Consider the following 26,896-nt stretch of genomic DNA (forward strand, 5'->3'; position numbering starts at 1 on the left):
TCGTGGCAACTTACTGCATTTTATTTCCTTTTCATGAATTGATGTACAAAATGTTTATTCCTGCAACTTCTTTAAATAATCTGTGTTATCTGATATTCTCCTTGAGTTGAACCTTTTGAATTGTACAAATGTCCAAGATAAAGTATGTTTGCTATACTTGGAGAAAATGAGGAAATATACAATGACCAAAACCAAATTACAAATATTGTCATGGTTATTGTGTATTCTCTTCTCTTGTTTGTGAGGCGACACGGCTCCTTAGTTCTTCAAATGCCTTCATGCTTTCAGCATCAAATCCTCCAGCAAACTAAAAAGAGGAAAAAAAAAAAAAAAAAAAAAAAGAAAGATTTTCAAAGTCAGCTTGGAAATTCTTCAATCTGTATATATTTGCTAAGTGAACAAAATGCTGGTGTGGTGTCTATACCTGATGAACTCTGAAAGCAAAACGAACCCCTTGTAGAATCAAAAATTCTCTGTTTGGTTCCTTTTCAGGTCCACCCATGGCATCAAGCTCTGATGCTACACGTTTCATGTACTTCCTCGCCAATTGTACTGATGAAAGCTTGATCTGCAGAAGAATAAAACATAATTGGATCATCTCTCTGCAAACTTTTTTCTTTCTTTTGGACGTACAATGAAGTGAAATCGTATTGTATATTAGTTAAAGAGGTTGACAAATCCTTGAAATTTGTGAAAACACGTTGAAGTGCACAGCCTAACTCGAATTAGGGAAAAATCATAGGCAAAGGTTAGAGTAGAAGGTACAGGTTTGGCAGACTGAAGTAGCTTTGGTCCAAACCCGGTAATTTTTTTTTGAAAAAATTTCATATTATGTAAAAAGAAATACTATTTAGAACCCACTAACTCAAAAGGGTTAGAATTCAGAACCCATAAACTTCAAATCCTAGACCCGCCTTTGGAAAAAATGAAGTGAAACATCACATTCTGAGGTTTTCTTGGAGCATGGTTCTTGGTGGAAAAGCTTGTGCTCTTATGTTAAAATCCTTGAGAAAGGAAGTTTTTTCAAACCAGTTTCTTTTTCTTTCATTGTTGTACTCAACAAATTTCACAAAGAACGCCACAGCATCATTTCTATATGAGAACATACCTTGCCAACAACACCTGAATCTTGCAACCAATCAGTAGGAATGCCAAATTCTCTGTATCGTGATGCAGCCATATCACGAGTACGCAATAGTGCATAAACACTCTGTTCCACCCTGGAATCCAGAAAATTAAAGGGGTAAGATAAACAAAATGAGCTAGCTATAGACAAGAATGAAATGATAAAAAGGAACTACCACACATGAAAGGGTACCAATTCCAAATAAGTGGAAGTTTAAATATGGTCTGAAAATAGTTTGTTTAATAACCTAAATTCTCTAGTTTGAAGACAAGAGGCATCAATTTCATTAGAGACTTACTTTTCAAGCAACCTGTACATTTTTTTCAAAGCAGCATCACATTGAAGATTTGGGTCATCTACAAAGGTGGTTACATGCTTTTCTAGTTTCATTAGATCTTGATATTCGAAAGCAGCCTCCCTCAATGCATCCGCTTTTCCCTCAGGCCAATCAAAGTGCTTGAGTACAGCTCGTTCGTCAACCTTGAAAAGAATCAATGGGATACACCGTTAATGAATGCTGAAGGTATATAATGAAGAAATTGCATGGTCTTGTCGCTTGAGAGAGATTAAGGGCCCGTTTGGACATGAGTTTCTTTTTCTCCCTTTTTTTTCAAAAAAATAAAAAATAAAAAAAAATTGAAACATTGTTTGGTTATGCATGGAATGATTCTTTGGTTAGTTCGAAAGACGAGTTTTTCAAATTTGAAAACCAGTTTTTCAATTTTTTTCCACTCACAAAACTTCAACCTCTTTTTCAAGTGAAATGCATGTCCAAACACGACTTCAACTTTCAAATACTACTACTTTCCAAATATCACTCACTTTATGTTCAAACACCTATAAATTTAAGCATCAATTTTCAAATCCACCAGATAGAAGTATCCTTAAGAATATAGTGATGTTCAGGTCCTATTTAAGAAATAGGGAACTTGAAGGTATAATTGTCAAGAGGAAATACCAAGAAGGAGAGTTCTTCATCTAGCCAGTTCACGAACGACACTAGATCCTCGATATTGGTAAATGAAGCAGCACGAACTTCAGATGCCAATGACTCGACGAATTCACCTTGACTTTCCACATCAGCTTTCACCTGGGTTTTGCACAATTCTCCTTTGGGTCAGAATAGGGTAATAAGCACATGCATTATTCAGAGTAAAAGAGAAGTTCTACATACAGCTAAGAGGAATGTGGATTTGTTTGCTATCTCCCCGATCATGTTGCTTCTTGCATCTGATGTGTTTGAAGTAGTGGTTACTAAAGCTGATGATGTCTCCTTCTTTGACTCGCGTTTCATCAATGATTGGTAGAATTCAACTAATTCAGGAGCACGATGGACCTTATCACCACCAGCCCCTCCTTTCATTAGAGATCCAGGAGGAGGTGGTGGTCTAGGAGCGCCTCCGCCAGGTGGCGGTGGCGGTGGTGGAGCACCAGGCGGTGGAGGTGGTGGGGGTGGGCCCCCACCGCCAGGTGCTCCACCTGTAACATTATTACCAGCTGGAGCAGGTCCACCTCCTGATCGTGTAGGAGGTGGACGAGGAGTCCTAGTAGGTCTTTTCTCAATATTAACGAGTTTCATTTTGCTCACCGCTTGAGAGTCGGTTTTGCTATCACTGGACTGCTCAGCTGAGTCACCAGAGGTAGAGACCACCGGAAAAACTGCTACAGACCCTGGCAATGACACCGGCTTCTCTTTCAGCTGAGAAAGTTTTGGAGGCAAGGACTTCTCGAACCTTGCTACTCTTGCTTGCTCGGCTTTTACCTTAATTTGCTTCTCTCGTTCTACTGCCAGCTTATGTCTATCTTTGAATGCTGGATACTTCTCATCTAAAACTCCTTCAACCGATTTCGACATTAGAGAGAAGGACGATGCAACTGAGTTCAGTGCCTCAGCAGAATTCTCTTGTGTCCTAATCGGCGGAAGCCTTGGCATTTCAGGGGAATCATATTCCTGCTCAGCTGTTCCGAAACTAGTAATGGCTACTCCATCACCTGCGTTCCTAAGCATTAAGGATTCTAGCGGGCCCCGCGGCCTAACGCTCATACTCATCCTAGCAGGAGATGCTCCCCCAAGAGATCTTGCTGGTGAAGACATAACACTAGAATCGTCTTTACCTCGGCTGCCCCATTTCTTCAACTTCTGGATTAAGTTGGGCTTTTTACTGAAATTACTAAATCTGCTAGTGGAACTGTCAATAGAAACATTATCAAAGTCTTCACTACCGGGTGAAGATGGCTGCGAGAAATTGCTTTCGAGATCCGTATCTCCTTGGCCTCGTTCCGATCCTGCGTATTCTAACATCAACTGTTTGGCCTTCTGCTGAGATCTCGGGCTCAGATTTTTACTGAGATCACGAGCCGATACCTTTCCTTGAGGAGTTTGGTAGTTCCGTAGTTCAAATCTTAAGCATGCGTTGACCCAACGAAGATAAACTAGCTCTTCAACTTCACTGAATCTGTTCATCTGAAGTCCTTCTACTTGTTTTAGAAGATCTTCATTTGTGTGCTTCAAATTAGTTACCTCTTCCCTTACATGGGCAACCATTTCATTCTGCAGCAGCATGCCAAATACAAGTCAGGAATTAGATGGCACCAGTTCACACACTAACCAAAAACATCACTAAAATTTCTTTACATTTGTTTCGTGATTGCAGTTATTAATTTCCGTACACGAAATTTCTTGCGAACAGCCAGCTAATCAAATCAATAAGACTGGTGCTACAACCTTGTCTACGGGTTCGGTAGAACCCACAAACTTTGGCCTAGACCCAGTATTTGTTTTAAAAATCCACTTAATATGTATAAATAATTCATCCAGAACCCTTTAAGTTGTCTATCTAGAAACCAGAACCCATAAACTCAAAATCCTAGCTCCGCCTCTGCTCACCACTCTACATTTCCGAAACATTTTTGCAGACTTGAAAATAGGAAGTAGATGCATAAAGAAAGAAGAGCTATAAGCTGGAAACACAGAAAGTTTGTCCTAAACTTGATCAATTACATGAAAAAACTGGTATCAGAGAATCAAATTTACCTCTGTCATATTGGATAGGTTTGCTATTTTAGATTCGGCAGCATCCAATTTAATAACAAGCTCTCTCTTTTCATGCTGAAGTTCTCTGTTCTTCCTCTTAAGCTCCATAACCTCCACTTCCAACTCCTTCACAATTTTAAGTTTCTTGTCAATGTCAGAATCTCTCTTGAAAGCTTCTTCTTCCTTTTCTTGAAGTCCGCTAACATGTTGTTTGAGCAGCAACAACTGAGCTTTTGTTTGATTAGCTTCAAGTTGCATCTGCCGTTGCAACTCTTTAATCTTGCTCCTAGCAGCTTCTAGATCTTTCCGAGCAGTAGTTCCGTGAAAAACCTCTTCTTGAAGCTTTTGTTTCTCGGCCTGCAAGCTATTTATAGTAATATTGAGCATGTCAATCTCAACAGACTTAATCTTGAGCTGCTTTTGTAAGTCGACAATATCCGATTCTTGTTCCTTCAAACCATAATACTCCAACAACTCCCCTTCGAGCTTCACTTCCCTTTCCTCGAGTTCCTTAACAAGGTTTCGTAATCTTTCCAGTTCGTTCGCGTTGTAGGCCATCTCGGTTTGGTAAACCTTCTCTCTCTCTTCTCTTGCTGTATCATATTTGTCGTTCGGTAACGGAAATTCGATCTCACCAGATAAAAGATCTTCGAATTCAGGGAAAAGATCATCATCAAGATCAAGCTGGTTACCCTGTGCTGGATTTATAATTCCATTGATTAATTTAACTTCTTCTTTCTCCTCTTCCTCATCCTACAAGTTGTCAAACAAAAAAAAAAAAAAAAAAAAAAAAACAAATTTCCAAATATAGTCAGACTTCTCTATAACAACATTTCACTATACCAGCCATGTTTTTTGTGGAACCGATCATTCATGTTATGTTATATTATATGTTCTCTATGACAACATTTCGCTATAACAACCAAAAAAATATCGAAACAAACGACGTTGTTACAGAGAGGTTCAACTATAACTCAGTATCAGATTGTTCCTAAAGAAGATATCAACACTTCTAAGCAAAAAAAGGGCTACAAAACTTTTTCTCTATACTTACAACCACTTCTTTGAGGCTATCTGTCGAATACAAGAGCTGCTTCTTTTCGTCCTCTTCATCGCCTCGTTGTTCAGGCAATGGTTCACCATTTTCTACTCACCAAGTTCATAAAACCATAACATAAACACAAATTAGGCACATAAAACAAACTCTAATCATACATTTGAATAAATTTTCCCTTAAAAATTGAAACTTTACAGAAACTGTTCTATCAATGTCCAAAACCAAATACTGATTAAAAATTGAATCTTTACATATATTGCAACTGATCAAGAAAATTACCTGAAGGTTTGGCTAGAGGTTTAGATGATGGCTTTTTGGGTTTTAAATTTATCTGCTTAACTGCATAAGCAGCTATAGAAGCAGCAACTACTAAACCTACCCTGACTATCATGTAGGTATTTTTTCAATGGAAAAAATTGAAGCTTCCACTCATTTAATAACATAAAATAATCCCCACACATATTTTATGAGACCCCATAGCTCAAAACTCAAACCATGGGCTCATCAAAAATGGAAAAAGAACAATACCCACAATTGGAAATAGTCTAAAAAGTCACCTATGTAGTTCTTGAAGGAGAATTATCATCTTATCAAGAAAGAAAAAAAGTTTGGTTTTTTATGCAAAGAGTTGTTGATAAGTAGAATTCTGATACACAACTGTCAAAAACAAACACATAGAACTATAGGGAACCACCAGTTTGTTGAGTGGACAGTGTTTGGCCAAAGAAGATTGACATTTTGGAATTATGGGGTTGGGTCTAGACTTGTATACTTGTTGATATCAGAGGAATATTTAAGCAGAAAGGGACTGGAGTTATAGTAAAAATATGAACTTGGAAGTTGGAACTGGTGCCACCTAAGATTTCTGCATTCTTTACTCAAGATCTGTATATCCTAGTTGTGAAATTTTAGTTGTCATAAGACTATGTCATAGAGCCGTAACTACTCTTTCATCCTTAATAAGAAAGTGTCGGATTTGAGCCTTAAATACGGAGTCATCTTTGTTAGGGAGGCTCTAATGTGAAACTTCCCGATCAGAATTTGAATTTAGTCGGGGCCGGTTAAAGGTATCGAACACCAGGTGAGAAACCAAATGATGTGTGGTTTAAAAGTTTTTGTTATAGGCTGAACCAATTTGGTGTTTAAGCGGAGAAAAATAGAGGGACGGACTTATTATCCACCGAGCATGAGACCGTGGGTAACCTTAGGATTTCTGGATTATAAAAAAAAATTATGAAATTTTGTTAAAAACTTTTTAGGTACTAATTTGGAGTAAAATTTTGTCTTTTAATGCATGAATAATGTCCCATTATTCTTTGCCATTATCCAGCTAATAAGGTGGCCTTTTTGTTAATTTATTGGGTTTCCAATTATGTAGGTAGAACTTAGATTACATACCACAAGAGTCAATTCTATACAGGAAAGAAGGTCGGGTCAATAGGATGATATGCCTCTTTAATATATGACTGCTTTTATATTGGCAAGTTCTTTAAACGTGTCTATTCCATGACTTGAAAGCTTATATGATTATTCAACTATTAAAAACGGCGTAACAAAGATATTTTTTTATTTTGTAATAATAAGATCACTCAACTATTAATAATAGTGTACCAAAGTCACGTTTCTTTACTTTGTAACAGAAAAGTTACTTTACTAAAGCTATATCACGTCAAATATACTCTTAGCCGGAAAGTGTATTTCTCAATTTGAATCTCTGAATCAAGAAAATAATGTGATATTAAAGGAGGGATCCACATGAATGGTGGGGTTCAAAAGCTCAATCTACTTTCAAAAATTTATTTAAAGTGTTTGGATGTTGGCCTAATAATACAGTTGGGGCAATGCAGAAGCAAAAAGAGCAAAGTTGAGATTTAATTCCAGCCTTAGCTTATATGGATTCTTGTGTATGGACTATATTAGCCTACGTAAAGCAGTTTAGTGATAACTTTACACAGTTTGACATTATTACCGAATGCAAGTCTCTTTTTGGCATAATTTGTGGTCCTTTGTCTCGTCTTACATTTGGATAAACTTTGTCTCATTAAGAAAACAAAACGTATCTTCATTCTTAACTGGGCAGATTCGAGCTCTGGGTATGGAAAAAATCCTACACAATGTGAATCTGAATTAATCGGAGCTCCAATACGGACAAAGAACACCGAGTGGAAACCAAAAAAAATATAAGCTTCCATGTAAAGCTATTAGTCCCTGCAATTAGATTGGAAATTGATCAGCTGTAAAAATTATTTTTATTTCTTAAAATTTGGATATTATTTTTTTTTAATTTTTTTAAAATTGTCTTTCCAGTACACGATGTACAAGTAAGAGCAACAAAACATATGTGCATTCTGTATTTGGATAATTTTGCAATGTTAACCCACTTTTGTAAAAGGTAAAAACACACAGCATGGGGAATATTTGTCGAAAGCTTGTGCGAGCCCCACAAATTTATTAATTTTAAGATTTTTTTTTTAATTATGAAATTCTTTTGAAAATGACATTAACATTTTGTATCATACAAAAGAAAAACAATATAAAATTTTCCATGCGTAACAATAAATGTACCGAACAAGATACGAAATCAGATTCTCAATTATAGAAAAAGAGTTTATTATAAAATAAAGAAAAATTTAGATGAAAATGTTCTTTAGTGTACCGGGAGCCCGGCACTTTTCTAACTCAAAAATAAATTTTTGGAACCAAACTAACCCATTAAAAAAAAAAAAAAACGTAAATAGGCTTTACGCACAGATTACGTGCGTAAAAGGACCAAAGTGTACATTTACACTTCATCTGTGCGTGAAGTGCCTTTCCCCCCAAACCCAAACTTTCATTCTTTGGAAATCAAACTCAATTAAGCTTTTTTCCATACTTTGACCGAAAATTAGTGACGTTTCAAAACACTTGAGAATATAAATATTTTATATAGAACTTAATATTTTTTTTCGTGTACAATAATATCGACTCATTACATCAAGTATACATATACATTTAGATCGTCGTTTTAGAGGTTGTAAAGTACTCCAAAGTAAGTTTGAAAACTTATTATACATATACATTTAGATCGTCGTTATAGGGTTCTAATTAATTATGAACGTCGCACGAGTTATTATTAATCCACAATAAATACTAAAATAACTAATTATCATTAAAAAAATAATACCCAAAAATATATATAATATTAACATAAAATGTACATTTTATTTACAAATATACGATCTCACTAAGGCCTAAGGATCCTCCTAACCCCACCACCCTCACTATCATCGGGATCCTCTCTCCTCTTAATAACGGGATGATTTATGGCATGATCATCCTTTCTTCCCTTCTTCAGGCCACAGGTGAAAATATGCTTCCTGCGGGAGACGGCGGTGGTCTCCACCTGAGTAGCCTCAGTAGATGCCTCAGGAGATGACTCAATCGGAGGAGACTGGACACAGGAGCAGAAGAATGAACCTGAAATAACATATAAACAATTTAATTTAGATTTATCATAAACTAGACATGAAATAACATATAAACAATTATTTAATAAATTATTTCTTTGTAAAAAAAAAAAAAACCTGTGTGTCGACGGCCTCCTGAGATGGCTGGTCAGAGGGCTCCTTAGGCCCGGCTCTCGACGGTCTCACCGAGCGTTACCCGGAGCTATAGCTGGAGGTGGAGACGGGTCAATCTGAATGGGCGGAGACGGCTCCACAGGCGCAGAAGAATGAATCTATAATACATGTAAATAATTTAGTTTAGATTAATAAAATAATTAATTAATACATTATTTTATTGTAAAAAAATAAACCTGTGTCGACGGGCTCCAGAGATAGCATGTGAGAGGGCTCCTGAGCGGCCCGCGGAGCCGGAGATGCAGATGGTGCCGTAGGCCCGGCTATAGAACGAAGAAAGTAGTCATCGAAAATAATATCCAAGTCCTCATCTCCACCTCCCATATGTAGATCACCAACTGGCACCTGTGGAAATGATGACCAAGGATCATAATGTGGGATCATCTCTGGCGTATATCCAAGTCTCTGTGAAATCGACGTCCTGGAAGAAGAAGTCGACGGTATATCTGTAGCCGACGGAGCCTGACGGGCTATATCATCAGGCTCATCTACTAGACCTCTGCCAGCCCGACCACCTCTATCAGCCCGCCCACCTCTATCAGCCCTACCACCCTCAGGAACACCTCCGGTACATCCTCGTCGACACGATGCCACCACCGTACTGTGTCATGCAGTTTTAGGTAAGATGAACTATCCGTGCTGCACATGCCGCTATCCCGGGATCGGTGGACTCCGTAAGGGGAATGCTCTCATGGCGTATTATCAGAGTCATCCGTAGCTGCATATATTTGCAAATTTTAAGAATTGAATAAATTCATAAAGTAATACATAATAAGACAACGATTGAAGAAACTTACCAGCACCTCATACGCTCTTGAGGGTGATGCATATCCTCGGCCATCAGAACGCGGCGTCGAGGGGTTGGCAATCAAAGAGCGAGTGTTATGCATGTACCACGTCATGTACTCATGGACCAGAGTGTCATGTCCGACCGCCGCTAGAGTCGTCATCCTCGCGTTCCATGCATCGACTTCCTGATGCATATGCCCCCGCCATGCCGCACTGTCTATCGAACGCTCGTCCCTGGTGTAGTGGGTGTGCTCCCAATGTGTAGCCGTGGGTATGTTCTGCGCATGCCCAAATTGTCGTAATACGCGGTTGGGTACGTGATGCTTAACGATGTCCATATGGATCAATGGACACCGTGCAGTCCACATGTGCTCACCAGCCTTACAAAACGCCGGCAGCTGACCCAAAATCTGATCATACGGCGTCCATATGAAAGCCTATAAAAGGAATTCAACTAATTAACAATAAAAGACTAACAAAAATAACAAACTAATGTTAAATAAAAAAAAACTTACCTCGGGCGCCGTCGTGCGGTCTAACCGATCCTAAACGGGAGAATGAGATGGTGCGTCTCCACACCTCGAGTACGGCGTCGCGACCATCTCCGCGCGTATGGCATATCCTCGCAACATAGTCGTCGGGAGGGTAGTAGCTATGTGGGCGAAAAAGGTCTCAACCTAGTCCACACCCATATACGTCATAGTCATCAAAAAAATTATTTATCGGTCGTCGTTTCGAAAAAAAATATATTTAGTGTTTTATCTACACACACTTAAATATATTGCCGAAGAAAGGGCTAAATGCGACCTCGGCCTCTCGCCCATAGAGGCTCGATCAAATCCTCTGTACATGTAAGCTAGGACAGCGGGCCCCCAACTATAATATCCCAGCTGGTCTAGGTCCTCAATAAAGAGCAGATAACTAATGCTCATATCCGCACCCGACATGTTCGAGAATATGATGCCCCCGAATATGATGAGAAAATATAAGCGAGCACATCGGTCAACATCAGCCTGAGGCGTCGCCTCGCCAATCGAATGCTGCAGATCTACGAGGCGCAAGTGTGCATGGAGGGAGGACCGCAACAACCAACTCCGTTCATGCATATCCCTCTGCAGAGGCTCGAAACCAGTGAGCCTAGCCAACTCTTGGCGATACGGCAGCATCTCCGGAGACTCCACTCTATACAATTCCTATCCATCAATCTGTAGACCATAAATCACCTCGACATCCCAGGTGATGGTAGCCTCGCCGGTGCGGAGATGAAATGTGTGGGTCTCCTCGGTCGGCCGCGCTCAATCATGGCCGGCCGTCACAGAGCCCATCGTGCACAAGCCAACCAACCTCGATGCACCGGCAGATATCGTCCCGACGTAGTATATCTATGACACGGGGATATGGGGGAATAGCCTCTAGAATATCTCGTGCGACTCCCCGCACGGGGTACGGACCACTCTCTTAGAGGATGCAGTTGCATCCCATACATATCGGGACTATGCTCGTCGTAGATAAAGTACCTCTCTGTTGTCGAAGTGGTCCCGCTCCGTGGTGGTGTCCTATCTATTTTAGGCATTTTAAATTAATCATTAATACATGAAGTAAGGATTAAAGTGGTATATTTTTTACGCATTTTAAATTAATCATTATTTTTTTAATTAATCTCTAATACGTAGTATTAGTTATGTAATCTTTTACCGAGAAATTATACAAAGGAATGAATCCTAAACTAAGGATTTTCAATTTCTAATTAGCAAATAAATAAATTAACAATTAAATATATAAAGATTAATAATTAACAAATCAAAAAATTAACAATTAGCTAGCATATAATTAATAAATAAACAATTAACTAACTAATCAAATAATAAAAAATTAATTAGCATATAATTATTAAATAAACAATTAACTAACTAATCAAATAATTAACAAATTATTAACAAATAAACAATTGGCTTAACAAAAACTAAATAAATAATTAGCTAGTCCAAAAATTGAAATAACTAATCTAACAATTACCAAATACTAAATAAGCAACTAACAAATTAACAACTACTAAACAAATAAAAAAAAATGAAAAAAGCTGAAAAACGATTTCTTTTACAAGACAAAAAAAGTGCGTAAATTTTTTTTTTTGTCCATATTCACACAATAGTAATGCTTAGGTTAATAAATAAACAATTAACAACAAATGAACAAAAAAAAAATTAAAAAAAAAAATTAAAAACGGGCTGAAAACAGCCCTTTTGCGCACAAAAAAAAGTGCGTAAAAGTATTTTTTTTGTCCACGTTCCCACAATAGTAATGCTTAGGTTAATAGTGTAATAGAAAAATCGTAGTGAAATACCTAGATTGAAGCTTTGATTTTGAGTTTTTGAATTGAATTATATGCCACTTTATCGAAGTTAAACTTATTCCTTGACTTCAATATATCACTTTTGTTTGGAAATCAACAAGAAAATGATGCTTTTGATTGCGTGGGACCTCGGAAAGGGACCTTTAATGGCTGATTTTCGTGATTTTCATTTTTTTTTTTTTTGAATAGAGGGGACCAGTGGGGAAGGAGGAGCTGATATATTCGACCTGCTTACGCACGCGATTCGTCGCGCGTAAAGAACCGAAGTGTAAATATACACTTTGGTCCTTTTAAGCACATAATCTGTGCGTAAAGCCTATTTACGTTCCATTTTTTTTTAAGTAAAATTTACTTGGCATAGGTTCCATTATTACCTATTTATGGAACATAACTAAACTTTTCAATAATTATATTTAGTAGCTAAAATATATCATATTTACTTCACATAGCTACCATGTTTTTACCACTCATCTGATAACTTCCCACTCCCCTAAATTTAAGCAAAAAAAAAAACGTGTCTCTCTCCTTCATCCTAAATAGACGCCATTATTCACCATATCCATTACTTTCATCCAATTTCAAATCAGCTTTTTCAATTATTCAACTTCCTTTTTTATCTCTAATTAACTACTCATTGATTTCTCTCACGTTTCAAATCTAATTCCCAAAATAAAGTAAGATTCTATACAGATTTTTATTTTTTACCGTGTATTTAACCTATATTTTGGGTGTTTTTTTTTTTCGTTTGAATCGGGAATGCAAGTCTAAGTAAGTAACTATCGCTGTTTGTTCTTGGTTTTTTTTCTAGATTCAATTGGAATGACTAAGAAATTTCGCTAATTCGATGAGAAATACGAGTGCATAGAACCCGAATGTGCGATTCCTAATTTTTCTTTGGGAATTTCTCAACACGAAATCGCCATTGCAGTTTTATGCGTCGAGAATCGTTCAAAAAGAATTAACGATCCTAGGCGTTATAAGGAATATGTTGATTCGAAGAGTAAAACAACAAGAAAAATTGAAAAATGTTTCTCAAATGGAGAAACAAAAGAAGAGAGAAAGGGTGACAATGTTGTTAATGTTAAGGGCAAGAAAATTGCTAAAGCCAAACGTAATGTGGATGAGGATAATGATGAAGAGGTATATTTTTGTTGTATTTTCAGTATATTTAGTTCTTTTTTTTTTGTTCAGTTATTACAGATCTATGAATTAAACAGATCTATATTTTGTGTGCATTTTAAGTATATTTTCTGTGTTTTTTTTTACACTTGTTTCTTCAGTTATTTCGTGCGTATTTTTCTTCACCATAACTGTGATTTTTAAGATTTTTAAGTACATTCAGTTATTTTTGTGTATATTTTGTTGACAGTTTATTGGCGTTGATTTTTAAGATTTTTAAGTACATTCATTATTATTTTGTTGACGTTTATTTTGTGTATATTTTTAAGTACATTTAGTCGATATATGTTAATCATACGTGTTTTTTGGCATGTTGTTTCTGTATCTAAATTTTTGGTTACCAACCCCACCGTGGCACCATCTATGTGTAGATACACGAATGTTAATGTAATGCAAGATATTAGAGGTAAACTAACGCATCCACGTATGGACCGTTGGTAGGAATATCTTGGTAAATATCTCTTTAATGCAAAGATTGGATGTACGAAGTTACTGCATTTTCTGCTTTATGGTCAAAGAACTTGGGGCAGACATATAGGTGCTTTACATTTGAAATAAATGGTAAAGTTCTCGCGTTTTGGCCTCGAGAATTTTACCGATCACCGGGCTAGATTGTGTATCCGATGAAAATGATTTTGTTTATGATAACTCAAACCGAATAGGCTTATGGTGGAGTATTTTGGTAGAAATCGGGAGAATCAATTGCCCGGTTAAAAGACACGAGCTTATTGAGTGTTTCAACAAGGCTTCGTGCTGGGATGATAAAAGGGGATGACGCAACAAGATGGCAATATTGTATTTCATAAATACGTGGGTACATTGTGGTGAGCCGAACTCAACAAACATACCAAGGATCCATTTTGATGTTGTAGAGGACGGGAGATATAATGAGTATCCTTGGTCTCATCGGGAAGAGGATCAACTGGCACATCATATGTGTTCACAATCGTTTCAGAAGCTTGAATAAATCCGAACAATATACATCGCTAGTCAAATTTTTATTCTTCAATACCGCCCATGCATGAGAACACGGTATCTCGTCTAGTTGGAACATCTGCAATGCCAAAGTTTTCTTCTTCAAATCTATTATGAAACGCCTCGGTCCATCATTCACCGTGTAAACATATTCGGTTGACGCTTCAACTCGAGAACCATTTAACAAATAAACAAGACATTCTCCTCGAGCAGCTTTTACCATATTAGGAATATATATAAATATACATTACATATAGTAAAAATGTAGATTAAATTTTTGTGTTGCAAACAAAGATACCCTCATTCGTATTGATTTGTACTCGTTGATCGACAACATCTCTTGATACCGCCTCGTAATGTTGTGAATGTATATAGGTGCCATTTTTTCTATTTGTGCAATTCCATCTACCAAACATCTTCCTCACTTCTTCAAGGAAATCAAAAATATGTAACTCTCTTGCAAAGAAATCAGCCTTTTCCATTAATACATTCGCTATATTCGAAGTCATTGTCCATCCTCTATTAACAGTGAATAAAGCCTAGACCATTTATCTCTTCCAGCAAGATCTTCTAGGTATCGTTTTACCCGAATATCAACATTCCCAATCTTCTCCATCAATTTATCGAACTCATCCCGCCGTATGCTTTCGCTAGTGAATAAAATATAGGACTCAACACCTCACCGTTTGTTGTGTATTGCTTTGTCACATTTTTCCACAAATGCCATACAAGTTTTCAAATGAGGAACAAGAGGGATACACCTTAGAAATCGTGTGTATTATGCTTTCATGTCTATCGGACACGACACACATATTTTGCCTAACACCATAAGCCTCATTGAACGAGTTCAAAGAACCACGTCCACGACTTATTATTCTCGAATCTATCACACCATACGCTAGTGGTAGGATATTACCTACAAAAATCGGTTTATATTTATAATATATTCAACACATATTTCAACCGAATTTGATCTCACACCGTATTTTTAGCACCATCATTTATAAAACAAAAGATATATTTACAATATATTTACCTCATATTTACAAAGTATTTCATCATATAATATTCACAAATTTACACCAAGAATACATCCAGTATGTTTTTAGCAACTTTATTTGCAAATCAATATGCATAATGTTGTATTTATAAAAAAACATTCGTAGAATAGAATTACACATACCGCTCCATCCAAAGTACTTGCCGACACAAATGTACCATTATACGTTGATTTAAGGTGTGCACCATCCACTACAACTATTGGTCTACAACACCTCGAATCCCTTTATGAATGTTTAGTGCTACAAACAAATACATAAACTCATTTTCTGGTGATTTATGCATTTTAACGAGCGATCCAGATACGCTTTATCAAGTATATATATATCTTAGGCAACTTCTTGTATGAATCGAACCGGATCACCTCGAAATCTTTTATAGCCTTCTCTCTAGCTCTCCATGCCATCATATAAGAAACATCTACGCCGAATTCATTCTTAACATCATCTATTATATCCCCAGTGTGACCTTCCTTTTATGGTTAGTTATTTTCGCCTTCACAACCGCTTCTCCAATAAAACCAACTTGTGGCCAGCTTTGTGAATACACCTTATCCTTCAACGTACATGTATGTTCGTCATCGAAAGTCTAACCCCGAACATTTCGAATCCCCCCAATTCTCGACGCTCCGAATTTCCATTTACATTCCGGCGACCAAGCATGCCGTAGTGTAGCTACATAATACAATTCAAATAGTACATATTGAATTAATTAAATACAAAAGATAAATATATAAAAAAATATATCGAATATATTGCATCAAACATTTTTAAAATTAACATTATTGCTAAATAAGTTAACGGATCATATCAATACGGTACAAATATAACAAAAATACATCGCACTTTCTCGTTACCGAATACAAAAATCATACCTTATAGCATTCGATCTCTCTCGTTTTGAAATTGAATCTTTCACGAATTGCGTATTTCGTCATCGCAATTTTCAAAGTTTCCTTATCCCGGTAAATTTGATCGACAAAAACTCCTTTTCGCTTCCGGTTTCGAAATTATCAAATTGTTATCGTTCCCAAACAAAACAACAGTGTTTACAGTAGAATCACAAACTTTCATACCATCCCGATTCTCGCTATATCCAATTTGCAGCACATCATCTCCAATAATACGATTACCAGTTGCACAATCCTCAACATCCAAATCATGAATACTAACGCACATTGGATACATCCCCAAAACTCTGTTTTCTCTCTTAAGCTCAACGTACACACGAACTCCCATATCGTTGTGTATTTCAATTGGTTGAAAATCGCCTTCAACAGTATATTTTATTGAAATAGTTTTCCTAACGGTATCACGCCTAATTGATTTATAATCGTACAAACTAACTCATCGTAATTGCAATTATCAATGAACACAACAAAGATCAATTTTGTAATTCACAAAACAGTTCGATCGTTAAAACCGAATGACGGATCAACGCAGTTACGCTTGTCATTATCCTGTTGTTTTCGAATACAGCAATGTGTTAAATTCAATTTAGCTAAAACAATTTCGGAAAAGACGAACAAAAAAAAAAAAGTTTGCAACAAAAAAATCGTTACCTCAATTATGAACTCAACTTGATGAAATCAAATATATATTCGTCGTGATAATCAAGCTATGTTCATTGTTTTGATATTGTTATTTTTCAAAGGTTTTTCAACCTTTTTATTTTTGGTTAAAAATATGATTGTAATGTTTGAATTCAAATTTTTTTTGAATTTGTTAGGCATTTGAATGAGATATGGAATCGGATATGGAATGGGAGGATATTTGCGTGAATCAGGGAGCAATATAATAGATTCTAATTAAAATTGAAAAGATTTTGTTTCCATAAATATAGTTGTCAGTTAAAGCTCGCGTCTATATTTCCGCTATATTTATCTTTATATTTTGGTATACCCGACTACTACATAAATATAGGGTCATCTAATTACGAATTGTAAATATAGAATATGTAGTTATAGGTTGTTAGAAAGAGTTACAAGGTAGCTGTATGTGAAAATTTTACTTTTTTTAATGGGTTATTTTGATTCCAAAAATTTATTTTAGGTTACAAAAGTCTTGGGCCCGCATACCGGCAAGACAGTGACAATGTTTTTACCATTTTTAGCCATATAAAGTTTGTTGTACGTAATCTCACATAGCGTCCACAAAAGAACCAAATAACCAAGTAACATAAAGTCTATGGTACGCAATCTTACATTGCATATCTGCAAAAAATTGTTTCCACGACTTAAAATGACCTCCTGACCACACATCGACCATACTCTTTCAAGAAAATTGTGTTTGTGCCTCCATTACTTTCCATCGTCCAACTGAAGAGATTCACTTTCTTATAAAAACAGTTCATTCTTCAAAATACAACAAAAAGTTACTCTTCAATTTCTTGAAATTTCTTTTACTAGTGACAAAGATCAACTCTCATCCATAAAATAAATTGAGAGAGAGAAGAGATCAACTCCTCTTAATAGATTACAAGGTACTACCAAGGAAATATTTATGAGGAAAAATGATCATGACATTGACAAAGTGTGCATATCAAAACAGCTGGATTATTTAACTTATAGGACCCCTCCTTCCTATTGCTCCTCCCATTTCCATCTTCGTTCAACCTCCTCGAGAACTTTAACACGAGCCTGACTTTTCCTCGCTTCATCCTCGACCCATGATCTGTTTCAACAAAACATGCATTGTCAACCACCTAACATTATCCAGAGTCAAAATTTCTACAGTTTCAGGCCACTTCAATCACTTCCGCTAACAAGTGTAAATAGAACCAGAAAATACACCATCAGATCAAAAGAATTAGTTCCCCTCACCAAACCTGAACTTTACAATATCAAACTTGACAAAAAAAAAAATCTTAAATGTAACATGTGAAACTCCTCAGTTCTGTAATTAATCTTTTTCTAAGAATTGTAATTTCTGAACGAATTGTGGCACATGCAAAATAATATTTCCCTTAAATCTCCTTCCAGACGATCCCTCTAACTATGTTACAAGAGTAATTCATCAAAAAGTCTTTCAGAAGTACTATGATCATGTTTGCTAATAGAAGATGCCCTTAGTTTAAGCTTCTTCATCAACTTCGCAACAAATATATAACTCTTATGTGGTCTCCAATCTATGCACGATACAGCAGATGTATGCCTTAGCGAGATTAGTAAAATCTCCTATAGCTATTTAAGGTGTGTTTGGTATGGAAGAAATCATTTTCCAGAAAATATTTTCCAATTTTCTCATGTTTGTTGGTCCAAAATGTTGTGGAAGACATTCTCTCTAAAAATATAAGTTCCTCTTAAGTTCCTTAAAACTGAGGATAAAGACTTCCCTAACGGAAAAACAAGTTTCAAAAGTGACATTCCAAGTTCATTGTCTCCTCTCTACCCAACCCCCATGCCTTGACCATTCCACCCCCTGCCACCCCAACTCCCCACCCCATCCCACCCATAATGTTTTGCTATATTACATAAATGCTCTTGGAGTAATATTTTTCTCCTTACCAAACACTAGCAAATCTTTCCTACCAAAAAAATAAAATAAGCAAGAAACCAGCTTAATTTCCAAGAAAACATTTTCTAGGAAATTTTTCATAAACATTTTTCTTCGTACCAAACACACCATTAACATTCACTGAACTTCTAGATGTTGAAACCTAAGTTGTGCGGACTCTTCACTTTCGATCTTTGCACCCGTGGCGGATTCTCCAAAAATACACTACTTTTGGCGAATCCGACACGCACCCGTTGACATTTTTGAAGAGTCCGAGCAACATAGGACTTGAAACTCCATAAAGTATATAACAAGAAAAAGAAAACAACTATTACCAATTTCAAAAAAAGACAGAGGAAAAAAACAAAAGCTACAATTAACACATATTTGTACCTTAGTTTTCGCAAAGCTTCAACCTCAGCTTCCAGCATAGATTTTGTGTCAAGCAAAGCTTCATGCTTAACCTCCAAATCATGAATTGTAGCACTTAAACTACACTGCTCATCCACATGCTTAAACTTCTCACATGCAAGCCTTTCGGACATCTCATCAACCTCTTCCTTCAGACTAGAAAGTAGCTGCTTCTGACAATCTAGAGCTGCCTTTTGCCTCAGAAGTTCAGCTAGAGCATTCTCTTGTAGAATCTTTTCCTGTTCTAAATCACTAACAGAATCCAGATAAGCATTCTCTACCTCTAAACCACGACTTCTTTCTACTTCCATTTTACTCTCCCAAATCCTCTGTATTTCTCCTCTATCAAGAAGCTCAGACTTGATTTCTTCCATTGCCATTAGTCTTGATAAATTCTCTGCTTCAAGTTTTGACAGTTCACTTTGTATATATTCTTGCATTCTCCCACTTGTCAGTGACACAGCTGCCTGAGCTTTCGTGGATGGTTTATCAGGCTGAAATCGTTTTGCCTGTCCTGTAAATGATCATATATAGGCGATCAACAAACTTCCCAATTCATAGTTTTAGTGTACTTAGACTGTCTTGTATGCACTAAATTCCTCCTATATTTTTTCATCTCCATCCCCATCCCCCCCCCCCCCCCACCCAAAAAAAAAATGATTTGACTGAATTAAGTAAATTAGTACTCCCTCCGTCCCAATTTATGTGAAGGTTGTGGAGCTAAAAAAATCATAGATATTTATGTGGCTATAAATCGTGTCGTTAAGGATAAAATGGGAAGTTTAAAGCTAAATTGTACTAAATATAGAAAGGTGTCATTCTTTTTGGGACTGACTAAGAACGAAAGAGCGTCACATAAATTGGAGCGGAGGGGGTAAGATGTTTGCACATGTCAACGAATGATTGGGCGACATGCAAGTAGTTTGTGAGCGGTGACATTTTTGCAGTGTGCACCCTATAAATCTAATTCTTTGTGTAATAGTGCATAACAGAGAAAGAAAGAGACCAAAAACTCTCCGAAGAATGCTCTGTTCACCAGCCCGTAAATCCACAAAAAGTTCCACCAAAGCTTCAGAACTGATGTCCCTTACATCCAGAAAACCTATGTTCTTCCTTGATATCTGAACTGTAAACGGAGTCAGACATTCAGGCAGATAAAGGATGCCAAAATCTCAGAAAGTTGGAACACAATGCCGGAGCATGGCTCTTCCCCTACCTCTTTGTCTATCCCTGGCATGACTTCATACTCTATTTTGGCTTTCCAACTAATTAGATCTTGACGAGATAAAAAACTGAAACAGAAAAACAGACATTAACTTAAGTAGAAGCATAGACGAAGGTAACAAAGGTTGAAATGAAATGAAGTGCAAAAAAACCAACAAAAAGGGAAGGGACAGGAGGGGGAGCCAAACATCGAAGTACCTATTGGGGAAAAAACAGACGCCCTGATCTTCTGAAACATTTGGAGTGGAAGCAAACTCCTTATTTGACAGCTTGCTAGGAATAATACCAGCCTCAGCTAGGGCTGGATCACAATTTTCAAGGAAAAACTGAAAATATTAGCTCTTTCAATGATGCTACTCCCTCTCCCTCTGTCCCAATTTATGTGAAGGTGTTTGACTGAGCACGGAGTTTAAGAATGAATGGAAGACTTTTGAAACTTGTGCTCTAAAACAAGCCATAGATATTTGTGTGGGGGGTAAAATGGAAAGTTTAAAGTTAAATTGTTTCTATTTATAGAAAGATGTCATTCTTTTTGGGACTGACTAAAAAAGGAAAGTGTCACATAAATTGGGACAGAGGGAGTATATATTATGCTTGGTAACAACATGTCCAGCTTACATTGAATGGTGGCAAAATCAGGGTCTTCAACACTCACATCATCGAAGGCAGCAATTGTAGAACCAGAAAGCACAACTGATGGAACTATCCGATGCTTTCTACTCCTACAAGTCAAAAAAATGTTACAAAGATCTAGTTAGTGCTACTCACATTGTAGCTTCCTTCTAAAAAAAACTAGCCAAAACAAATGCTGTTGATCCAAAATTACCTTTCCAGTTGTATATTTGCATTTACTAACCATCTTGCATATTCCCTCCTTGTACATAATTCATCTGCTTTAACAGCATCTTCAATGATCTGTATACTTTATATTATAATGGTGAAACTATGATTGGAACCAAATCTAAACTATAACTCTGGATAGAAAAATGAACAATAGCAGCAGGAAAGCTTATTACTTTTAATGGAATAATGGTCAGGCAACTATACCTTGAGTTTCTTCAACACAAAAAGAGCTTCTTCTTGAGTAGAATCTACAGCAAATGGAATTGTAATACGTCCAAGTACTACTCTGGTTACTCCTTTAGTTGTAACATGGCTTGTCTCTTCAAAATGACAAAGAACCAGAGGTTTACGCCAGTGAGGAATAAAATTAAATTCAGAGCTAATAAACAGGACAGCCACCATTCTAAATTCAACCCAAAAAAAAAAAAAAAAAAGGAAACTGGTACACACCATTACAGTAAGTAAATTAAAAAAGAACATCTAATAGTAAGGCACCACGGATAGATGGCTTTAATGCCTATTTCTTCAAAAAGGCTAGGGATATCATTCATGAAGATCATTCAAAGCAGTTCAGGATTTTTTTCAGTACAACAAGCTTCTGAAGGCTGTCAACAATACAGTGGTTACTCTAGTGCCCAAAACTTCTCATCCTGAAACTGTAAGAGATTTCAGACCAATAGCATGTTGCTCCAGAGTCTACAAAGTGATATCAAAGATAATTTCAAACAGAATTAAAGGAGTTTTGGAAGAGAAAATTGGCCAAAGTCAATCAGCTTTCATACCAGGTAGGCTTATTTCTGATAATATCATCCCGAGTCATGAGCTGATTAAGGGATACACCAGGAAACAGATCTCCCCAGATGCATGATTAAAGTGGACTTACAAAAAGCATATGACTCCATTGAATGGGTTTTCATTGAGCAGATGTTGAGGGAGATTGGTTTTCCCAGTAAAATGGTTCAGTGGATCATGATATGCATAAGAACAGTCAGTTATACTTTCATGCTAAATGGTGCTATATCAGAAACTATCCCAGCTAAGACAGGTCTCAGACAAGGGGACCCAATGTCTCCTTATATTTTTGTTATAGTAATGGAAATCTAGTCAGATGTTTGGGAACTCTACAACAAGAACCTGATTTCAATTATCATCCAAGGTGCCAGAAAATGGGGATTGTTCACCTCTGTTTGCGGATGATCTATTGATGTTTGCAAGGGGAGATGAGACATTTGTGCAGCTATTAAAGGAGAAAGTTTGAACTTTGATCTATTTTCAGCTGGACTGAAAGCAAATCTTAGCAAGAGTCAAGTCTAGTTTGGGGGTGTAGACTTGACAACACAACAGAGAATTTTGGATGTTTTGGGGTATGAGTTGGGTGAGTTACCTTCTAAGTACCTTGGTGTCCCTTTATCAACCAAGGGACTGACTTATATTACAAAACAAACCACTGGTGAACAAAAACACTGCCAAGATCACCTTCATTTTTTGAGAATAACTGCCAAGATCACCTTCATATGCAGGAAGGTTCAACTTATCAAAGCTGTTCTACTTGAAGTCCAGCCGTGCAGGGTTCAACTGTTCTTACTGCCTAAGAAGGTAATGAAAATGATTGAGGCTGTATGCAGAAGTTACCTCTGGATAGATGAAGCTACAATTTCTAAGAGAGAGCACTGGTGGCCTGGGACAATGTATGCTTCCCTAGAGGAGTTGGTGGTTTAAACCTACTGGACCTGAAGATGTGGAACCATGCTAATATTTGCAAGCTATTATGGGCATTGAGTTTAAAGAAGGAGAAACTGTGGATAACCTGGATCCATACTTACTATATAAAGAAGCAATCCATTGACACTGTGAATATCCCTACTCAAGCTTCTTGGATGGTCAGAAAAATCCTGAAAATGAGGAAAATATGGCAAACACTTGGTGATATCACCAATTTGATTCAGGGAGGAAAATTCCTTATCTCTAAAGTCTACACTAAAATTAGGGGTGATGTTCAAAATGTAGAATGGAAACACTTGGTCTGCCACAACTGTGCTGAACCTAAGCAGACTTTCATTTTATGGCCACAATTGTGAGGCAGACTGAGAACTAAAGATGTGTTGTTGAAATGGGGTATATCTATGCCTGCTACTTGTGTGCTGTGCTCTCAAGCACCTGAAACTGCTGACCACTTATTTTTTTAGTGTCCTTACACTCAAACATTATGGAAGGCCATGTTAAAGAGTGGCAAAATGGCATAGGATGATACAAAGCTGGGAAACTGAATGGAAATGGGTCAAACAGAACTCTAGAAGCAAAGGGGCAAGAGGCACTATCTTGACGGCAAGCTTTGCTGCTGTGATCTACTCCATATGAATTGAGAGAAACACGAGTATTTCAGACCAAATCTAAACCAATTGCTGTTATTCTTCACAGCAGATACAACTTGGACCATGCATCAGGGTTAGAGGAAATTGGAGATTGGAGGAATGTATTGGCTCATACTAGGCTGGATAGTTTGTTAGCAATGGTTGTTCAGTTGTCTTGTAGGAATTGTGGACTGGTGGTATTTTTCTGGAGAAGGGTGGATTAGGAATATCCCCCTTGGTTTCGTAATGTTGCTCACTTGGTAATTAATAAAATTTCCTTTAATTGCAAAAAAAAAAAAAAAAAGGTAAGCACCGAATCGAGCTCAAAATAAAATGACATGACATGGGTGAATGCTGGCCTGCCTTGAATGAGGAATTCTATTCAATTGTCTTCTACTATAATTTCTATTTCAAATTATTTTCATTGATACAGCAAAGGATGGGAAGGGGGCAGACAAGCCAATTATTTCTGAAAGAAGGAAGAAATTCCAGAATAGGCAAATTACTCCCAACCCAAATAAGAACACTCTAAAGAAGTATCATTACATGATTCAAAAAGTCCATGCAAAGACTAGCATTTCACATTAGACTAGTTCAAAGGAAGAAAGAAACAAGTCAACACCTTTTACAAGCATTTTATCGAGACTAATGCAATTACAGTAATCATATGCACAGCTTATTTTAAACAAGCAAACAGCATAACGTATTTTGGTGGCATTGAACATATCAAGCTCTAAACCTTACCCAAGACAGCATTTGTATCATCCAAATCAGAAACTCCCCCCACTGTTTCAGAAATCTGAGCACTTTCCATTGACAAAGCAGCAGTTTCAGCATCTTCTCCCTTACTAGCAGCCTCATTAGGTTCTAAATTATCATGCGACCCATGGAATGGCCCAGTAAATTGAAATTTGAATCCTGTAAGGAGCACAAGTAAGCCAAAAATTGAACTACAGTTCCACAAAGCACTATAAACTACCCACTTATGGTGTGTTCGGTACGAAGGAAAAATGTTTTCCATGGAAAATGTTTTTCAGAGAAATAAGTGGATTTCTTACTTGTTTTCTTGTGTTTGGTATGTAAGCGAAAAATATTATCCAAAGCATTTGTATATAAGGAAATCCCTACTTTCACTAGGGAAGTCATTTTCCTCATTTTTTAGGAACTTGTTTTCCTATAGAAAACGTTTTTCAAAAGTTTTGACCAACCGAACATGGAAAAAATGGAAAACTCCATACCGAACACAACCTTAACAAAAGCAATCCAACAATCCCAAAATCATACCTTTCTGGTATAGTGAAAAGTAGGAAGCAACACCAAGTCCAGCAGCAAGAGACACTGCCATACCAATAACCAAGAATTTCGACAAACCTGCAAAACCCAATTTCTAATTACCTCAATTCTCAAAGAAATCACAAAATTAAATGTTTATTCATACCGAAACTCAGAAAATCAAGCAATCAATTATATCTTAATCCCAAACTAGCTAGGGTGGGCTATATAAATACATTTTATCTATTTAGCTATTATTTACATTTATATAACCAAAATTTCGACAAACCTCAATCCTCAAAGAAATCACAAGATTAAATATTTACTCATACCAAACCTCAAAAAGCCAACCAATAGCTACCTTAATCCCAAACTAGTTGGGGTGGGCTATACAAATCCTCTATATCTATTTCCCTAATTCCCTCTTTTCGAACCAATTTCATACCAAAACTCAAAATAAATTGCAATTAAAAATACCTTTCTTTTTCTTCTTCTTGACAAAAGATTAAGTTTTTATTAATATCAAACCTCAAAAAGCCAATCAATCAGCTACAACTTAATCCAAAACTACATGAGGAAAATTTTAATTAAGCAAAATACCTTTCTTTTTCTTCTTCTTGACAAAAGATTAAGTTTTTATTCATAGCAAACCTCAAAAAAGCCAATCAATCAGCTACAGCTTAATCCCAAACTACATGGGGCAAATTGTAATTAAGAAAATTACCTTTCTGTTTCTTCTTTTTCTTGACAAAAGATTAAATTTTTATTCATATCAAACCTCAAAAAGAAATCCCAAACTACATGAGGCAAATGTAACTAACAAAAACACTTTTCTTTTTTTTTTCCTTCTTGACAAAAGATTAAGTTTTTATTCATATCAAACCTCAAAAAAGCCAATCAATCAGCTACAACTTAATCCAAAACTAACATGGGGCAAATTGCAACTAAGAAAATTACCTTTCTTTTTCTTTTTCTTGATAACTGGAGGTTCCACAAAGTCCCAACCATTGTACTCATCAAAAGCATTTGGATCAGAAATATTCCAAGAAACTTTTTCAGTATTTTCTGAAACTGAATTTGAGAGTGAAAATTTAGGATTTCTAGTCTTTAGGAGAAAAGGGTGTGAGGGAAAAATGAAATCTTGATGGTTAATGAAAGGGAATTTTTGTGGAAAAGTAAGTGAAAATGGGGTTATAGAAGAACACATTTCTTGACTGTTTTATTAGGGTTTTAGGTTATGTATGTAATGTTTTGTAGGGTTTAGAATGGTAAAAAGGGAAGAATTTGGAGTTTGAAGTTGTTCTTCATTTCTTCTAGTGAGGAGAGTTGAGTATGAAGTAGCATCAATGCAGACACCTAACTGTGATGATGCTCTTATCAATGGAATCTCTGCTCTCAATTTTTTTAGTGTTCCTTTTGATGTACTATTATGCAAATTTGGATAAGTTGGAGTACTGATTTTTCCTTTTTATTTTTTATTTATTTATTTTATAATTGTGCACATTTTTATTGATTTTGTAAGGATAAAAAATTATTTACACGTGATATTTATATCAAATTATATTAATTTATTATTATTAAGGCATAAACTAAAGTGAGAATTTGTCAAGTATAATCCAATGATAAGATTGTATTTCAAGATGTGTGTCAAATGTTTATCGGATTAGTATAAATACTAGGTATGGAATAATTTTAAATTTTTACGAGATATCTGCTATCTCCGGTCAACACATGTACCGAGTAATTCTGTCCACCAAACTAAGATAGACGGGAAGAAATCATCTAGTGTGTTCGCATCTGCTGCAATTTAAATAGGCATAATACAAAAATAGGCCCTCAAGCTTGGCTTCAGCTGGCAAGTATGACCTCCAACTTTGAGTGTGCATAAGTAGGCAGCTCAACTTGTCTCCACTTTGTCAGTTGAACACTCCAACTTATAAAATGATTATCTAGACACCTCCAAAATTTATATGTCACGTCAGTGCCATGTTAACATTTGTGTTTACGTGTTCAACTGTAACACCCTAAATTTATTATTGACATTTAAATAATCTTGCTCTTGTAGTAACTACTTTTATTATTTTTCTTGAGTTTAAAATTTTAGTTTTT

The 26,896-nt window shown here is 36.4% G+C and overlaps 2 protein-coding genes across 3 annotated transcripts; both read right to left on the reverse strand.

The window, feature by feature from the left end:
• Positions 1-70: 70 nt before the first annotated feature.
• On the reverse strand, positions 71-6,092 carry LOC132067722 (protein CHUP1, chloroplastic). Its single transcript, XM_059461026.1, has 9 exons — positions 5,497-6,092; positions 5,215-5,306; positions 4,161-4,913; positions 2,301-3,677; positions 2,085-2,216; positions 1,425-1,606; positions 1,109-1,220; positions 425-568; positions 71-307 (listed from the first exon to the last, which is right to left on the reverse strand). Exons 1-9 carry the CDS (start codon positions 5,606-5,608, stop codon positions 215-217), a joined length of 2,997 nt encoding a protein of 998 aa, XP_059317009.1. The 5' UTR covers positions 5,609-6,092; the 3' UTR covers positions 71-214.
• An 11,412-nt stretch (positions 6,093-17,504) lies between these two features.
• Positions 17,505-26,019, reverse strand: LOC132067724 (uncharacterized). Of its 2 annotated transcripts, none has more exons than XM_059461029.1 (11): positions 25,745-26,019; positions 24,800-24,886; positions 24,260-24,433; positions 21,369-21,484; positions 21,148-21,236; positions 20,940-21,037; positions 20,520-20,622; positions 20,314-20,389; positions 20,104-20,218; positions 19,080-19,611; positions 17,505-17,864 (listed from the first exon to the last, which is right to left on the reverse strand). In XM_059461029.1, the coding sequence occupies exons 1-11, from the start codon at positions 25,992-25,994 to the stop codon at positions 17,774-17,776; spliced, it is 1,731 nt and encodes a 576-aa protein (XP_059317012.1). In that variant the 5' UTR covers positions 25,995-26,019; the 3' UTR covers positions 17,505-17,773. The 2 variants fall into 2 exon arrangements, with proteins under 2 accessions (XP_059317012.1, XP_059317011.1); XM_059461028.1 differs by having other exon boundaries at positions 20,940-21,043.
• Positions 26,020-26,896: the final 877 nt, after the last annotated feature.

Source organism: Lycium ferocissimum, chromosome 8 (genome assembly GCF_029784015.1).
Source record: "Lycium ferocissimum isolate CSIRO_LF1 chromosome 8, AGI_CSIRO_Lferr_CH_V1, whole genome shotgun sequence".
Lineage (NCBI taxonomy): Eukaryota > Viridiplantae > Streptophyta > Magnoliopsida > Solanales > Solanaceae > Lycium > Lycium ferocissimum.

Bases quoted from the DNA above. Each gene is read 5' to 3' on its own strand.
- LOC132067722 (XM_059461026.1), bottom strand. From the start codon at position 5,608: ATGATAGTCAGGGTAGGTTTAGTAGTTGCTGCTTCTATAGCTGCTTAT. The intron at 4,914-5,214 runs GTAAGTATAGAG...GACAACTTGTAG, and splicing joins ATAGCCTCAAAGAAGTGGTT to GATGAGGAAGAGGAGAAAGA. The intron at 1,221-1,424 runs GTAAGTCTCTAA...TCTGGATTCCAG, and splicing joins ATGTACAGGTTGCTTGAAAA to GGTGGAACAGAGTGTTTATG.
- LOC132067724 (XM_059461028.1), bottom strand. From the start codon at position 25,994: ATGTGTTCTTCTATAACCCCATTTTCACTTACTTTTCCACAAAAATTC. The intron at 21,237-21,368 runs GTATAGTTGCCT...TAAAGTATACAG, and splicing joins TTGTGTTGAAGAAACTCAAG to ATCATTGAAGATGCTGTTAA. The intron at 20,390-20,519 runs GTACTTCGATGT...TTTCTGTTTCAG, and splicing joins GTCTGTTTTTTCCCCAATAG to TTTTTTATCTCGTCAAGATC.